Raw genomic sequence first — 18,919 nt, forward strand, 5'->3', positions numbered from 1 at the left:
GTCTCTGCCGAACCAAAGAGGAAAAACAAAGTGGGGAGAAACATGAGGTAAACATCTCTGTTTCCCGTAGCTTCCCTTAATAAGCACAGGTCAGGATCCACATGCTCCACACCACTGACCCTTAGACTGCAATGCTCACAGCTGCTGCCATGTGTGTCTGGTCAGCCTGGGCTCGCTGAGCAGTGGAAAAAGCAGGACTGTGTGTATGAGGGCTGGTGGATGCAGGGGGACTGCAGGGGACAAGGGTTTAGGTGGGGGGACTGGGAGCCTCCGTGATCAAGGGGAGGGATAAGGGGGCGTGGCCATGGCTCACAGCTTAATTACCCAAGCAAAAAATAAAGTGTTTCTCTCTGTGTGATGGGGAGGTCCAGTCTGAGGAGGAGGAGAGACACATTCAGAGGTGAACTCTCTCTTAAGGACTCCTCTGCTGCAGATGAATGAAGGTACAAAGAGGAAAGCTCTGGCTGTGTGTTGCTGCTGCTGCTTGATTGGACAGTCCTCCGCAGCGACATCATCGCAGCTGGAACATTTTGGTTCTGGTCTTTAAGGAAAGTAGATTTTTGCCAGCAGATAAAACTTCTAATATGAAGACGTTCTGACAAAAATAACGGACAAAACCCATTGGAAATGTGGATGGACTCTGACTGGTGAGGACTTGGGAGTCAAACTTGCCGAAAAAGGCAAAAGGACATAAGGACGTACAGACCAGTGGTGAGTGGGACAATTATCTGACCGGAAAATTTGATTTCGTATTCAATAATCATATTGAGTTCTGATTATACAGTGTATTTCCAACTAATCATTCACTTTTCTCATCAAATTCATTTGATTGGGAATATTTTTAGCTTTTAGTATAGTTAATAAGGTTTAACTATTTTGGTTTTATTACAAGACTAAACTGTCTGTTTTTACACATCTCATTGGTTAGCATTGAGTCAGATGTGTACAAACAGACACTGTGTAGACTTTAGCCAATGATTTCAAATCATTATATATTCTGTATTACAATGTATTAGCACCAATTTGTTTTTGAATAATGCTACTTGCAGTAACTATACGAAATATAAGCAGACTTGACACCGCTTTACTGGTAAATAGTAAACTTGATTGGAAATTACGACTAAGTAGCAATGTTTTCCAAAAAATCGTTGTCCGAGTTTAATTTCAATACTCTGAAATTCAGATTAGCCGACTCAGCAAACTCTACTTTGGAACAACCTGGTAAACAAATTTAGTTTTACTTTTGGTTAATTGTTATTATTATTATTATTGATTAATTTATTTTACACTTGCAGTGCATTGGGGAGGAAAAGAATCAAAATCAATTTACTGTTTGACCAAAAGAATAACTGGTCTGGTGCAACTGAGAATATGTTCGGGGATTGTCCACTGCTTGCTGAATCTCGGTATTTAAGAAAAATGTTATACTTTGGAACAAATAAGGATTTCCACATGTGGCCCCACCTTTTTAACCGAGGGATTAGAGGAGAGTCAAATAATTAAAATTTCAGTCATATTTCAGGCGCTTGAAATGTTAAACACAAAACTTGAGGGTAGAGCCCCGCCAATAAACAATTAACTTGTCCCAGATGAATCAATACGGGTGTGTTATACAGCAGATAAGTAACAAATAATGTTAAATATGCACTGCACAGGCTGCATGCTGTATATTTAGAATGTTCTTGAATCTTGAATCTAAAAGGAAAAAAGTAGATGGATGAAAGTGGTCTAGTTGTTCTGTTATCTCCCTCCTGCCTTGTGTGTTCCATGTTAGGACCTGCTTTGTAACTGAACTGTATGGTCTATTGAGTGTGTGACCCATCTCCTCGAAAATTGGATTTCTATTGTTTCTTGTTTGATCAGCTTCCAAAGTTGGGCATTAGTGATGGTGCTGGGTATGTTGAGTACGTCTGTCTTTGTCTCCCAGATTTTGGATGCGTACAGTAGAATGGTTTTGTTCACTACCGATCATGGTTACAATTCTTTAGAGCAGCAATTCTGGAAATCGGTGAATATCTCTTAACGATCGCCACCTGTCCGTACTGCGTGTGCACTGAAAAAAGAAAAATCCAGTGTAAATACACAGCCTAAGCTCCGTAAAAAGGGCCTGTTGCCAGCTACGATGGGCTCCTTTCTTTACATACCAGTTTACAGAGCGTAGTCTAGGTTTTTTTCAGTGAACACACAGTACATACAGGTCGTGAGGAGATAGTCACTGATTTTGACAACAATTTTTTCTCCAGAATCACAGACTCCACCTTTTACAGCTGCAACAATCAATGAGTTAAGTGAAAGGTGTGGTACGTTTACAATTATAGCTTTAAGGCGACCTTCATTTGTTAATGCAAAGCTCCTAGGCTATTATTTATATAAGGATGATACATTGGCATGGTTAGAACACCACTCAGGTCCACTCATGTCTCTTGGAACAATAGGATGAATGACTCCTTTATCTGAAGGCAAATAGACATTGTGTAAAGAGTCAAACACGATCACATTGATATGTCATATGATGAAAATGCAACAAAGCACAAACCAAAGAGTGAATAAACCTTTTCTATAGCTACTGTACCACAAAGCTGTTGAGGCTGAGCAGGAAGATATTAGTCAGACACCAATCAAATGTGAACACTCCTGCCACAGACTAGACAACTAGACGCAGGCATGGCTGTAGCTCAAAACTCAACACCCAGCGCCAAATCATTCGGGGGGGGGGGGGGGCTCAAAAAGCCTGAAAAAATAAAATAAAATAATAATAATTTATACGTGCGTGTGTGCGTGCGTGCGTGCTTGTGTGTGAGAGAGAATGAATGAGTTACAATAGAAAGAGGTTCAGCAGGAGAAGAGGAGGGATAAAGCGTGCGTGACCAACTCACTTTTGTTCCTGTTAAATGATAGTGACATGTAGCACAGAGGGCTGTGTGTGTTCTCTGTGTGGTCCTATGTGTGTCTGCCGACACCTTTTAGAAGTAGTAAGCCTGACAGACGCTGATCTGGGTTTGGACTGATTTTTATGGTTCCATGCTGGATTTCCCAGTAAGCTGAGATTTGACAGATTTCCCTGGAACAGTGTAGCTATGGGCAGGCTTTATCTCTACAGAGACATCAAACTGTAGATTCAAGACAAAAAAAAATGTCTACAAACCAAGACAGAGAAGCACAGTCATTTTGTATGGAAATCTCAGAGGGTTTATTGTTAAAAAAAAAACCCCACCGGGTGCCGGCTGGATGTCTTAGACCCTGTTTATGACTGAAACAACACCACTGACTCTAGTACGGATAAAGTAAGGCTTCTACTGCCAATAACATGCTAACCTTGACTTTAAATTTTATGATGAAATTCATTGGAGATAAAGCGGAACCTGACAATTCTACTAATGTTATGTTTGATAGACATTGAATGTTGTGATGGATGGATCTTTATTTATCAGCATGACCCTAACGTATTGTCAAATAATATCCATTAGTCAGTTAAATAGACAGGAGAGCAGTCATTTGAGGGGTAAACTATTTTTTTTTATCCTGGTTAAGGCCTTGGCTGCATTCATCAGACCTGTCAATGAGAAGAACTGCAGGTTCTCAAACACAACTAAAGCAGCTGAGCTATTTCTAGCAGCCATAGCCAGTCATCACAGACTCAATATTGAAAAGGTCATCAACAGGGGAATAAGGGCTCCAATGAGAATAAAAGACCAAACTATTCATCTCTAGGAAATGATATGAGTATACGAGTCACATTATACAGCTGTGTACACTGCAAAAAACTAACAGTCAGTGAAATGAAGAAAACATGCGTTACTCTAAGCAACTGTATGTGTAAGAACAGACAAAGACGTTTGCGAGGCTTTTGCTCAAGCATACATAGTTGACTTAACTTTAAGCATTTAAGAGTATAACCGCACTATGAGACAGAGAGACATTAAGTCAGTTGAAAAGTCATGTGTGACTGTTTTGGACTGTATTCCTGTTCAGTTCCTCTAGTGCCGGCCTGGATTACGTTGTCATGTTCCGCCAGCAGCAGGAAATGAAACATTCATCTTCATTAGAGCACAGTGGCAGAAGAAAAGACTGCAGAAAAAAAACCAACTGCAGTTAAAACAACTTTTAATAAAAGGACAAGAAATAATTCATCCCGTCTTTTTTCAGTCGTTACGCTAGTGATAGGCAGTGATAACATCCATGATTAGTGCTTTTGTAATCTAAACGCAGCAGAGATACAAAGGGCATTTTTGAGCTTGTTGAAATCACCACCGTGAAGTGAAACATATTCATTATGATCCATAGGCACACTCATGATATATTGAAACCTTGTCTGCACGGGTCAATTAGCGGAACATGTCATATTGTTTTGGGAGCTACAGGTATTTCACGAGCTAAGAAATTAAATCGAAAAAGACAGGGAGAAAATCTGCGGATCCTACTACAGCTGGCCTATAAATCTTTACCAATACATGCATTTACAACACAGCAACTCAACACAAGGCTCATTAAAATAATACAAGCTCAGTCTCTTTGAGGCATCAGATCACAGAGAGGCTTGGATTGGCTTCAGTGTAGTGTATACCTCCTACCAGGGTAGGAAACTCCCTATGTTTCTGGGGCATATTGGATCATTTCCTAGGCAATTTGATCAAATATTGGGAAATACCTTGTTTCCTCTATCAAGGTTACCCCCTAGTTTGGGCTGAACCGCCTCCTCCCTACTATTTAAAACCTCTTTAATACCACCAAGAATAATATTGAATGCCAACTGCACTACCAAACCGGTTTAAGGATATAATGGAGTATCTATTCAATGCCCTAGAAAATGATTAAACCAGGGTTTGTTGCATGAAAGAAAGACCAATATTCAAAAACTCATTTACAATACTTTACTTCTTAAAGTTGGAGTTGTGTGTGTGGGAAAGAATGACAGATGCTTGGCTGTCCATTTTAGACTCCGTCTTTGCAAATGCATATAAATACAGTTTAAATACCCCAAAATAATTCTCTATTTAACGGGGGCATTAAAAACCACCGTCAAATTAATTTCAAGGGCAATTTCAGATTTTTGACAGGCACTTGGCCCCAAACTAATTTCCTCCCCTGCCTCCTACAATCAGAAGGAGTACGAGCTTTCTACCATTTTCATCAGCTTTCCATTTTACAACTTTTTACTGTACATGACACAAATTTTTAATTTGTTAACTGGCAGAGGTACTATTTTGCAATCATTGCCTTTGAGATCAAGCCAGATTCAAAACAACCTCTATGTCTGTCCAATGATCTACACAGAGCAACACAAAGGGGCAGCATGTGTTTAAACACCTGGGCTCATTGTGTTGAACTGCACACACCTACAGCAACCACAAATGCTCAGTCACACACTGCTTCACAACACCAACACTCCTGAAAAGCTACAACTTGATCACATTTGCTTGCTGAAATTTCTAAATCTTATGATTCATGAATTTCTATGCACATTAAAAGAGGCTGAACAATGGTTCCCTACATTAACACATAACCAGTAGGACATGATGTTTGCCTGAGAGTATGGCTTAATTTTAAGTTAAGTGAAGTAGTTTCTTAATTTCATTTTAAACCGGGGCAGTCAAGGAGCAATGTTCCAACTGTCAACAACATAATGAGTGTCAGTGATGAATCCATCTTATTTCTTTTATCAATAATTTATTTTCTTTCATTTGAGAAACAACCACAGAACACAGATGTTTCTACTGTGTAAAAGAATCCCCCAACAGACAACTGAGTCACTGTAACCATTTACTGTTAAGGCTGCGACTAACCATCTTCATTAATCCTTGTCAAAAATGTCAAATAAAGTGGAAAATGGCCACGAGTCCAGATGGCATCTTCAAATGTTCTGTTGGATCTGACCAAACCAATTATTCAATTCACTGGGATATAAAGCAGGGGAAAGCAGCAAATCCTCACAGTGGATGAGCTGAAACCAGAGATTGGTAGGAAAATGTTGTTTGAGAGTAGACGTAAACCATAAATCCATTATTAAAATAGTTTCCAATAACATTTCTGAGCAGAGACTAATCGATTAATCTGCTAATTGTTTGAGCTCTAGTCCACTTGCAGCCAAAAACATCTTACCAGACAAGCAAAGCAGTATAAACAGAACCACGTGTGCATCTGCTGTCCGTCTGGCTGTCTGTGTCCATTTTGGAGTTTATCGCATTAAAATGCTGTTCCACAGAGACTAGCCCAAGATCGGCAGCAGAAACTTGGCTAATCTCCATCCACTGATGAAAAAGTTCACAGCTTCTGGCGAACTGTAAAGATCTGGGCAATGAGGACGATCAAATAACATTGGAAGCCAAAATGAAGCTTTGGTCATTTTTATTTGAGAGATTGTGGTCTGAGTGGTATTTTTTTACAGTGACACAACTTTGATGTAGGTGGGGAGGGTTGCATTTCGGTGGGCTGACGATCACTGTTGTTTGCGGATGATGTTGTCCTTATGACAACATCAGTTTGGGACATTCAGCTCTCACTGGAGTTGAGTGTGAAGCGGCTGGGATGAGGATCAGCTCCTCTAAATCTGAGGCCATAGTTCTCAGCGGGAAACCAATGGATTGCCAACTTCATGTAGGGAATGAGTCCTTACCCCAAGTGAAGGAGTTCAAGCACCTTGGGCTCTTGTTCGCCATTGAGGGGACAATGGAACAAGAGATGTGTCCCACACCCACAATCTCCTGCTGTGTGCTGCATGTGTGAAAGGGTCGATCTGGACATTCCCCAGGTCAGATTCTACGGATAATATCCGGAGTTCATGTATGAAAGACATGATGTCGGTCTTCAAAATAGCAAATATGATCTGATTTTGTTTCTTTCTGGTTAGTTTTTGTCTGTTTCAGTGCATCCGTCAGTAGCACAGATAGTTTGTGGGCTTCCTCTAGTAACTGTAGATGACGGCATAAGAAATTTGCTCCTGTGGTCGTAGAAAGTAGAAACAGATCTTAGCCTAAACAATCGGGCCAAATCATTGTCCAAGAGCAAAAACTATGAGGCATCGTGCCAGAAATATGAACAGACAAGATACATTTTTCACTGCTGAACTCACTCATGGTCCACTTGTGTACGTAATAAATTAGACGTACTGACTTTGAACTTAAGAAAAACCCTTGGCTAGGCATTATAAGGCTGTGGTGTATTATGTGAAAATGGATAACTGAACTGGTCTGGCTGAGGCAGGAGTTGGCAGAACACGTTATGATGAAGTAACGACCATCTCCAACAACTGAAGATAACAGTGTTATCGCCAGGGGAGATTCCCCTCTGTGTTCCGTTTTTTAAACATTCCAATGTTGTGATGGTGATGACCTTAAGACAGAGAGAAACACCAAAACACAGCCTGCCATCATACAAGATTGGGAACACATCTGCCTGAACAAGCCTTGCAACTCATATATTTTAGTAAAGAGGCCCAATGTTTTCACTGTATGGAGCTGCTTTAAGAAATACAGTTACTTTGTGTCTATTGTTCATTCCTTATCTGTAATAGTCTACAGATGATAGTAATATCGTGCAATCGAACTTGGAAGTTTTGAAATTGGAGTGCAATCCAGGAAAAATAAACTAAACTATTAGCTGTATGTTGACTCACATTATGTAAAACGAGCCAAGTGGTGGTCAGAAGTTCTTCAACTCAAAAAAACTCTTTTGAATCTGTGTATTTGGGCTTTTATATAAACACAGGCTTGTATTTATTGGGGATGCAGGGGATATGTTCCCCTCAATATTTAGAAGAGGTAAATTTATCCCCCAAAGAGGTAAAAAATAAGAGTTCAAGGAGTTAAAAAATTTGTATATCCTTCTGACCTGTAACTATATATTTCGCAATGATTTCAGACATCCGTAGTTAGTGGACCATACCATCTTAACCTTGCCGAGCTCCCACCAAGGTCTAATTTTCTAATAGATTTGTAGAGATGAAATATGCTCTCCTCCTACAATACAGGAGAAAAAATATTTCAAAGCAATACAGAATGCCTGAGAGCCTTTCTGCATTATATTCAATCATATTTTTTGTCATTGGGTAAATGAATGTTGTCTTTTTCTTTGCATAAATAAAGACATTTCCACCATACACTGATGCAGAAAAGGCAAAAATGAGAGCAAAGAAATCAAGAATGCAAGGAATTAAAATTGCCTTTTTCTGGGACGACCACTAGACCCCCGCTTAATGTTGGAACGAATCGTACACCCATGTTTATAATGCATACAGAACGGTAACATAACAAATTAAAAGGAAAACAAGTACAGACATAATACAAATGAAGATGATGGAGCAATGATCATGAGAACATCAAATGAGGCAATATGTTTTGAAAGAATTCTGTTCATCCCTAGAGCTCCAGGCACTTGTGAAGTCTAGAACAGGGAGCACTGTGGCTGCTTTAGAAGTTCAAACCCTGACTCACCTCTGCACAGCTGGCAAAATAATAGCAGAAACTTAGTGTGAATATTAGATCATTTCTTGAGAACGTTCCATAAATTGTCTGACACAGCTCGCACCTGTCGAATAACGTGTGGAGGGTTCTGATGAACGCTTTAGGCAGCACTGACGCTGTGATGGATGCGTTTTCCCCCTCCTTCTGTGTAACTACTCATTCTGTCAGGTCGGCTGAATCTTTGGACTTGTAAGCATCTTTAAAAAACACACCTTTATACCATAGCCTTCTTGTAAAAGGCTACATCACTTTGTGCTGTGTTTTTGTATGTTATTTGGACTTATTTGAATGTGTTTGCACATTGGTGTGAAGCGCTTTCTGTGTGTTTTTCAAAGTGCTATATAAACAAATATGTACTTTCACTCTTAATAGACTATTAAAAACATCTTTCAGATGTGGAGCTCTGGCACTGTGTCCCATGGTTTACAATTATATGCAATCCAAATATGTATGCATTTTGGAAAAACATAGCCGCTATGTTGCCAGATATAATGTACTGTTGAATACTGTCATCAAGGACTCTTACCTCAGATACGGACAAACTAGTCAGCAGATTCACTGCAACTGGGAGCAAATGTGTGCATTATATATTAATAATAATAAAGCCTGGGTTGTCTGCGATGTCTCTTGTAATATTTAGGATATTTATTTGAATGTAAAATTGCTCAATAGTGCATATAAATCCTTTTACTAAAACTGGTTGGGCATGGGAATCAAAAATGCATTTACCCTTTTTAAAATAGTATTATTAATAACTTTGTTAAACGTAAAACTGGGACAGGGATATAGATTTTAAGATCTTAGACCAGGACGGAACTCCTGGTCTAAGATCTCCAAACTCTGTTTAGTCACAAAAGAAACGTCAGGAGTGGGAGGGGGGGAGAAATAGTGGATTGGGAGACGCAGACAGCAAGGATTGTCTGTTCTATAGAGAGAGTTGAAGGCCTAATGAAAATGTTTGATTTTTAAAATACCAAGGTTGCCAAGGTATAGAAACTATTATTGTGTCCCCCCTTGTAGGATAGCTTTTCTAAATCAATCATTAAAAAACAATTGCCGACTATCTTGATTAACGGTTATCCCAATGATGGAAAATTGTCTCGGCCGATTAATCTCTTGCTTATTTCATTTCATAAGGGGAGAAGCCACACCCCTTATTGCCAACCTTACAAAACACTTCCTCCACCTAAGATAAGCACACCCCCAGATACCCCTGAAACTAACTGTCAGTTAGATTAAAACCAGTGGTTAGATTCAGGACCAATCAGAGCAGACTGGGCTTTTTGGAAGACAGGGCTTAAAGAGTCAGGCTCTAAAAAGGAGTGTTTCCGACAGATGCTTAATAGAGATTTAGCAATGGCTCTGTGAGCCCTTTTGACACTACACCATGAAAACTATTTCTAGTAGAAACCTAAATTACAATTCTGAACCTAAACATTTGCATAATATGTGACCTTAAAGCTGTAATACGGCATTTCTTGTGGCCGTTAATGTAGTTGCAGGCACTTCTGGACCAGAGTTTCTTTCAAACCCAAACATTATTGACTGTATGAAGTCAGTATATTGGCAGTTCTCACCTGCAGAATGCTTTCTCTGTGTCATCTGATCCAACATTGTGACCCAGAAGTTATGAGATGTGCAGACAGAGAGAGTCTGTCACGCTACGGCATTTGGCACTCCGAAGTGAGAACACTCGCCCAGGCATGCATGCATGCTGGGTTAAAAGCTCCCATGTCCTGAGTAAAAGAACGCACCGCTGCAGCGCAGGTAATATGACATAGGCCCACCGGTAGCATAACTGGGCAAAGCAGCAAATAAAGGCGCTTTCATCAGTGGGTCATATGCTCAATCACCATTGTTTTAACTCTCTATTTGATAAGAACTAAACAGACAATAAAATAGATGGTAATGTTACGGAGTATAACCTTAAGAGAATGAAAATGTCCTGATAATCTCCCTCTATCTGTTCTAGAACTGATCTTGGTCTGGTGCTATGATTCTCCCTGTGGTGGCTCTGCTGAGGCTCCTGTTGCTCTCTGGACCAGGGTCCTCTCTACAGGGAGACACTCAGGAGATAGGGAACAGTGATGAAATCCTGGAGAGAGAGTATATGTACGCTCCGCAACGGCAAAAACGTGCGGTGGAGGACCACAGCGCTTCTCAAACGGACAAATGTTCTTACACCTTTATAGTGCCTCAGCAGAAGAGCAAAGGGGCCATCTGTGTGAACTCCAAAGAGCCCGAGGCCCTCCTGGGGAACAGGGTCAATAAGCAGGAGCTGGAGCTGCTCAACACTGAGCTCCAGAAGCAGAGGCAGCAGATTGAGGTGCTGCAGCAGTTGGTGGAGGTAGACGGGGGCGTGGTCAATGAGGTCAGGCTACTGCGCAAAGAGAGCCGCAACATGAACTCCAGAGTCACACAGCTCTACATGCAGCTGCTGCATGAGATCATCCGCAAACGAGACAACGCTCTGGAGGTGTCACAGCTGGAAACCCGTGTGCTCAACCACACCAATGAGATGGGGATGCTATCCCAACGCTACCGCGACCTGGAACACAAGTACCAGCATCTGTCGGTTCTAGCGAGCAACCAGAGCACTCTACTCGTGCAGCTGGAGGAGCACTGTAAGCGGGGAGGATCATCGTACAGTGTGGTGCAGGAGAGGAGCCGATCTGTCCGTCCACAGCCTCCTGTCCGTCCACAGCCCCCTGTCCGTTCACAGCCCCCTGTCCATTCACAGCCCCCTGTCCGTTCACAGCCTCCCGTAATCCCTCAGCCTCCTGTGGTCCCTCTGCCTCCTCTCTCTCCTGGAGGCTACAGACCCTACCATCCACCAACCTACAACCGCCACAGCAGCAACCCCATGACCAATGACATACAGAATGACCAGAACTCCAAAGCATTACCGCCTCCACTGGCCACAATGCCAAGTGACACGTACACATTCACAAGCGAGCCCTCTGGTAAGTAGACAACCACATTTTCACATCGTCCTCTAAGGTTTATTATTGTTGGCCTGGTGAGACCAGCCTGATCTCCCGAGCATCTATTTATTTATCTCCCACAGATCAGTCTGGACTTTATCCCCCATCTCTGTGGGGAGGAGCCCGGCCCGATAGTGGAAGGCAGTCCCTGATTGGTTCATGTAGTCATCAATTTAGCCTACAGTCAGACCAGACCCTCCCCACTTTCTTTCAGTTTGTAGAACCAGTGGAAGCAGCCCCTGGTTGGTACTTTTAGTTGTTGACCTCAACATGGATAGACAAGTGAGATGTGAGATATGGCTGGCTAGATTTACAACTACATGAACCAATCAGAAGCTGCCTTCCACTATAGTGGACGAACATTACATAGAACAACGAACAAATCTGAAGCTCACAAGGTCAGGCTGGTCTCACCAGGCTATATAATTGTGTTGACACTATGGGAAGGCAGACAATATGGTGACAGAAATGACTTTTGTTTCATAACTGTTAAGTAAACCTTGCACAACGGAGAGGGAGGGGAAACCTGTGGTAACAATAATTCTGACCGATGTAATGGCAAATCAATCTAGTGATTTTCCATACAGAGAAAGACAGTGCAGCGAATGCTGATATAACTTTGACTTGATACATTAATTACTTTCAATGCCAAATTTGTCAGAAGATTTGCATTCAACATTTGGTTGTTCAGGATAAATGGTTTACATAAAATGCTTTTCATATTAAAAAATGTGTATCTATGTGTGTGTGTGGAAAGAAGAAACTTGTCCAGGCTATAATATGTCCACGCCTATGAATTATCTGAATTGAGCTTTGTTTTAAAAAGGGCACTTGATGGTAGCCAATGACAAACAGTGACATAGCCGCCTTTGACAGCCAGCCAAAATATGTTTCCCCTCTCTATAAAGATTAAACATTTGGTGGTTTGTCCAGTTTTGATCTGGATCATTCATCTGATGAGCTGTTGATGTGGACAGCAACAGCTGTTTTTCTGTTGCTGTTTAGATCATGCCTTGTTTCCTCTGAGCAGCACAGTTCGTTTCGGCAGGGTTAGCCTACTAGATCTGCCATGCGTTTCCACTACCGACAAGAGGCTGTAGGCTACTTGGAAGGCGGCGATAGCCACGGTCAGAAAACAGTCTATGGGTCAGAGCCATCACGGCCATGAATTGCTGTTGTGTTGTGATGAATAGCTGTAGTGTTTTGCACTTCAGGGCCACCGTACAGTGGTGCTATATCAAACTGCCAAAACATGGCAACACAAACATTATGAAAGGCCTGTCCCCTCTCAGTACATAGTGAGTTCCATTGACTTGAAATTTGACCCACATAACCAACTCAAGTTGATCTACAAGAAAGGATGATGGATTGTTTGCTAATTTGCTAAATAATTGTGTGACATCTAGTCTTTGGATCTCAGCTGCATGAACACAACATGTGGTATACAGCCTCACAGGACTGAGATAAATATAGACACATTATAATCCGGCAAAATCGTTATCAGTGCCACAGAATTTGATCACAAATGACCTTGCCCCTTACGTGCAGAGATTTCTCCAGATTTCTCCAGATTCTCGAAGTATTATAATTATAGGGGAGAGTGGCCTGAGTTGTGCCGGTGGGGAAGTTGTGCCACCCCTTGATTCTAGAAAACCATAGAAGAAATTGGAAATGTGACCACATATTTAAGAAGAGCCATCCATTTAACTCATCCTGTAAAGAAGGGAGAAACATGGAATAAGATATAAGCACATTTAAGCTAAAAAAAACAGTTTGCCTTTCAAAGTAACATTTCCATGCTCAAGGTTTTTTGATTATTGTGTCTGAACAATTATAGACACGTTTGAAAACATTTGACACATGTTTTAGTGCTTTAGTATGCTACACTTTGTGTCTATATAGTTAGCACAATGTCAGCCCTAAACTGCTGCATCATGCTTATTATCCAAAATTCTGGGGTGATTTGTGCCAGAGGGCCTGGGGTGAGTTATAAGTAAGTAAGTAAGTAAAATGTATTTATAAAAGCACATTTATAACAGTTTGCACTGTCCAAAGTGCTGAACATTCAGTAGGTAAAAAATGAAGATAAAATAACAAAAACAAAAATAAAAGCCATAAAGCCCAGACATCCACCTATAAACAAAGATAGTAGTGCAGAGGTAAGATAGTTAATGGGAAGGAATAACCAGGGTGTACAAATGGCTTTGAGCCTTGATTTAAAGGCAGAAATGGAGGGGGAATCGCATATGCCAGGTGGCAGTTGGTTCTACAAGGGCGGAGCAGCTAGTGCAAAGTGAATTTCTGAGAGTTGTGCCATTGGCATGGCTGTATACTCTGGTCACCAAAAAGAAATTGATCGTCTACAGTAGCTCAGAAAGAGTGACATCTCAATTCCACTTAACGACACCACTGATGAGAGTTCAGATGACCAGAAAGATGATGATGGTGACTTTGTCACTGTGAGCTTTGCAGGTAAAACCATTAGATCTGCTAGGCCTTGTTTAAGAAAATTGACCTTCAATCTTTGTAAAATATTTACTTTATTTACTTTAAACCTTAAATAAGTGATTGTCTAATGGATTTGTCTTGTATTACAGTTTATGAGATATACAGGTCCTTCTCATATAATTAGCATATTGTGATAAAGTTCGATATTTTCTGTAATGTACTGATAAACATTAGACTTTCATATATTTTAGATTCATTACACACAACTGAAGTAGTTCAAGCCTTTTATTGTTTTAATATTGATGATTTTGGCAAAAAAGTAAAGAAAAACCAAAAATCCCTATCTCAAAAAATTAGCATATTTCATCCAACCAATAAAAGAAAAGTATTTTAAATACAAAAAAGTCAACCTTCAAATAATTATGTTCAGTTATGCACTCAATACTTGGTCGGGAATCCTTTCGCAGAAATGACTGCTTCAATGCGGCGTGGCATGGAGGCAATCAGCCTGTGGCACTGCTGAGGTGTTATGGAGGCCCAGGATGCTTCGATAGCGGCCTTAAGCTCATCCACAGTGTTGGGTCTGGTGTCTCTCAACTTCCTCTTCACAATATCCCACAGATTCTCTATGGGGTTCAGGTCAGGAGAGTTGGCAGGCCAATTGAGCACAGTAATACCATGGTCAGTAAACCATTTACCAGTGGTTTTGGCACTGTGAGCAGGTGCCAGGTCTTGTTGAAAAATGAAATCTTCATCTCCATAAAGCTTTTCAGCAGATGGAAGCATGAAGTGCTCCAAAATCTCCTGATAGCTAGCTGCATTGACCCTGCCTTTGATAAAACACAGTGGACCAACACCAGCAGCTGACATGGCACCCCAGACCATCACTGACTGTGGGTACTTGACACTGGACTTCAGGCATTTTGGCATTTCCTTCTCCCCAGTCTTCCTCCAGACTCTGGCACCTTGATTTCCGAATGACATGCAAAATTTGCTTTCATCCGAAAAAAGTACTTTGGACCACTGAGCAACAGTCCAGTGCTGCTTCTCTGTAGCCCAGGTCAGGGCACACGCCTGTGCACGGTGGCTCTGGATGTTTCTACTCCAGACTCAGTCCACTGCTTCCGCAGGTCCCCCAATGTCTGGAATCGGCCCTTCTCCACAATCGTCCTCAGGGTCCGGTCACCTCTTCTGGTTGTGCAGCGTTTTCTGCCACACTTTTTCCTTCCCACAGACTTCCCACTGAGGTGCCTTGATACAGCACTCTGGGAAAAGCCTATTCGCTCAGAAATTTCTTTCTGTGTCTTACCCTCTTGCTTGAGGGTGTCAATGATGGCCTTCTGGACAGCAGTCAGGTCGGCAGTCTTACCCATGATTGCGGTTTTGAGTAATGAACCAGGCTGGGAGTTTTTAAAAGCCTCAGGAATCTTTTGCAGGTGTTTAGAGTTAATTAGTTGATTCAGATGATTAGGTTAAGAGCTCGTTTAGAGTACCTTTTCATGATATGCTAATTTTTTGAGATAGGAATTTGGGGTTTTCATGAGCTGTATGCCAAAATCATCAGTATTAAAACAACAAAAGACCTGAAATATTTCAGTTGGTGTGCAATGAATCTAAAATATATGAAAGTTCAATTATTGAGAAGGACCTGTATATCAATGGCACAATTTACCCCATGGTATTCTCTCCAACGGCACAACTTACACCACACCGGGGGCAAGTTGTGCCTCAAGACAACCTTTTTTCCAAAAGCTATATTTCTTCAACAGTTTATTCCAGATCCAAAGTTTTGATTGCCAGGGATGCACAACACCCTGAAATATATGTACATATTTGAGTTGGAGACTTTACTGTCTAGGCCTCACTTTAATGTCACTTTGAGTAAAAAGTGGCACATCTCCACTATAATGGATTTTAGATGGTGTAAACCTTAAATTATTTGTAGGAATGTTGTTTTTAAACTGTTGGACTGTTTTCCTCTGCAGTTCATCACAAAGTGGTGAGCCTCACCCTTTTATTTCTTGTGAAGACTGAATCTTTACAGGATGCCCCTTTATATCCATTCATGATAATATCACCGGTTACCAGTTAACATGTTTATGTGAGTAATGTTCCAAACAGGTATTTTTATAACATTCTACAGCTTTCCCAATCTCCTATTGCCCCTGTCCCAACTTTTTTGAAATGTGTTGTTGGCATCAAATTCAGTATATGCATATATTTACGATAAACAATGACATATAGAGTAAAACATACAATATATTGCCTTTGTGTTTTACATAACGTCCCAAACCTTTTTGGAATTGGGGTTGTAGATGAATATAGAGTGTAATGCTTTGTTAAGTCATGATTGTGTCTCTCCTGCAGGTCCTTTCAGAGACTGTCTGGAGGGTCTGGAGGGGAAGTACACTAGCAGCGGCATGTACCTGCTGAAACCAGACAACAGCAAACAGCTGATGCAGGTTTGGTGTGACCAGAGGCATGACCCCGGGGGCTGGACTGTCATTCAGAGACGGCAGGACGGCTCTGTCAACTTCTTTAGGAACTGGGACACGTACAAGGTAATAATGAGGACATGAGCCTTCTAAATAGTTAGGAGACATTTTAGGTTATTACAGGCTAAGGCTCGTGGCTTTTAACGAGTCGACAATCATGCTAGCTCTGTGAGGCAGCATGTCGAGCTTATAGGAACACGAAGACAAGCAAGATTCTTGATCTAAATGTAGCAAGTATTTATTTTAAGTATATTAATTCTGGCAACAATATTGTTAATTATAATTCTTGTAAGAATGTTATGTAATTTAATTAAAAGGCATCATTATCAATGTAAAAGACCAGTTATTACAAATGTCCATATTCCATAAGCCTCTAAAACACTTATGATGAACTAAAACGACCCGTGTAAACACAGAATCCAAAATTAGACAAGAGTCAACCTGTTTATTTCTTTGTTTAATCATGGAAAATGTTCTGATAGATTATATTAAATGCTGATGTAAGGATAAGATGAAGAAATAGCCATTTGTGGTAGTCAACCACTAACAGTAGGGTGGAGGTTGGTTATGCATCATCTTTTGTGGGAAACAAAACGTGGTAGTTCAAGCAAATTCTGAATTACCATGACATAATAGACATATAGGTATTCGATTGGCTTGAGGGTTCAGGGGAGTTCATTCAATGAGCAGACACCGTTGGAAATTGAACTTCAATGTAAATCCCACAGCTGAAACCCAATTCATCACATTGTGTAATATGTTTGTAATTGTAATAAAACGTAACAATAGTCAGATCTATGATACCACAACAGGACAGCTGAAATCAGTTCGAATAAACGTAAAATGCTGTCAGAGTTGCTGCCAGGGCAGTGATCCAAGAACTCACATACACATGCTGTGTTTCCCAGTTATCACTGATGGGACCTGACGTTATGTTACAAGGGGCGCACAGGGTGAAACTTTTATTTTTGCCAAAGATTGACATGCTATGGTCTTGAGTGAGGACAACTCAATCTCCCTAGTCTTTACAGTACTTTAAACTAAAGACCAAAGCACAATGGGGTACTGCCAAGTTGTCCCCAAAACCAATCCTTTCCCCAACCCACCCTCAATGAGTCAACTAGGTTATTTAAGCCAAAAACAGGCTCACATTTGGCACGGACATGGACTCCCTCTCCTGATTGAATCCATGTGCCATGTAATTGAAGCCAGGGATTCAGACACACAGCGAGCTCTGGTGGAGAGAGTCGTAAACACGTCCTGCCCATTATGCCACTGCTATCGGCCCTGACTGTGACCTCATACCAGTGTGTATGCAACGGCAGGAAAAACTGCTCTTTTAAGTAGGAATGAATAAGGGCTGGGCAATTCATCAACACAGACATTCAGAACCTCTGACCAACAAGATCCTGCCAATGTCCATTATTGTAATGTTGTTAAAGTTCAAGTTATTTCCCACTTTTCATATGGCAAAACTTGAGATAATTATTTCTGTTTGCAAGAAGTAACCGACTATGCGACTATTATTAGCATTATGTATTGCTATAATATAGAACTTGATTTTTTACTTTAAAACTAAAATGTGACGTTTTTATTCAGTTGGAAATATTCAATAAATAAATATAAATTGTTCATCTGTGTGTTTCCTTCATAGTTGAGCATAATAACAAACTAAGGTATGAGGATAAAAAAACTAAATAATGATATTGATTTATATTCGCCCAGCCCTGGAATGAATTATTCTTGACTAATTCAAATCTCTGTACCTTTTCAAAGCAAGGCTTTGGAAACATTGACGGTGAATACTGGTTAGGCCTGGAGAACATCTACTGGCTGACCAACCAGGGAACCTACAAGCTGCTGGTGACTCTGGAAGACTGGAGTGGACGAAAGACCTTTGCGGAGTACGCCAGCTTCCGTTTGGAGCCCGAGGAGGATTTCTACAGGCTAAGAGTGGGCCGGTACCATGGCAACGCTGGAGATTCTCTCACGTGGCACAACGGAAAGCAGTTCACCACACTGGACAGAGACCACGATGTCTACACGGGTCAGTGGAATACAGTCAAATCATGTCGCTGTACTGGGCTTTCACTTGCAGAAATTGCTTAAATTTTATCACAAACATTTTTTGACATCAATGGCAGCTAGGTACCATGCACAGTGGCCTACTAGCCTGTCCATCAGAAGTGATTCAGTATTTTGTCCTTCACTACACGGACAGAGAGCAGGGGATCCAACTGTCTTTAGTTATGCAATATTCAAAATGTAAGGTTTCTGTAGTGCTTTATCCATTCAATCCACACCAACCTTAAACTGTTACAACACAACATTTCTGTCTTTAACTGACAGCAAGGCAGTCTGTGTGGATTTCCCTAGGATAGTTATTGTCTGGACGGAATAGCGTAGCTCTGCTGCTTTCCAGACAAGATGTATCAGGATTCATCAGTGTCAGCTCATCAGACAGCAGCTGTCATAGGGTCCTAAACCCTAGCCAGAAACTGTTGAGAAAATTGGATACGTTTGTTGCAGCCAC

At 41.0% G+C, this 18,919-nt stretch overlaps 2 protein-coding genes across 3 annotated transcripts in view; one reads left to right on the top strand and one right to left on the bottom strand.

The window, feature by feature from the left end:
* The window catches only part of LOC307265089 (ras-specific guanine nucleotide-releasing factor RalGPS1-like), a 112,451-nt gene that overhangs the window by 56,104 nt on the left and 37,428 nt on the right, over positions 1-18,919 (bottom strand). The gene's annotated exons all lie outside the window — the stretch shown is intronic.
* The window catches only part of LOC307264828 (angiopoietin-related protein 2-like), a 20,628-nt gene continuing 2,074 nt past the window's right edge, over positions 366-18,919 (top strand). The window contains exons 1-4 of the mRNA XM_080046350.1: positions 366-711; positions 10,432-11,422; positions 16,259-16,452; positions 18,163-18,433. Coding sequence (XP_079902476.1) covers positions 10,453-11,422; positions 16,259-16,452; positions 18,163-18,433 — 1,435 coding nt within the window. The 5' untranslated portion in view covers positions 366-711; positions 10,432-10,452. The remainder of the gene's footprint in view (positions 712-10,431; positions 11,423-16,258; positions 16,453-18,162; positions 18,434-18,919) is intronic.

The sequence above is a fragment of the Ammodytes marinus genome (assembly GCF_949987685.1).
Source record: "Ammodytes marinus genome assembly, chromosome: 18".
Classification (NCBI taxonomy): domain Eukaryota; kingdom Metazoa; phylum Chordata; class Actinopteri; order Uranoscopiformes; family Ammodytidae; genus Ammodytes; species Ammodytes marinus.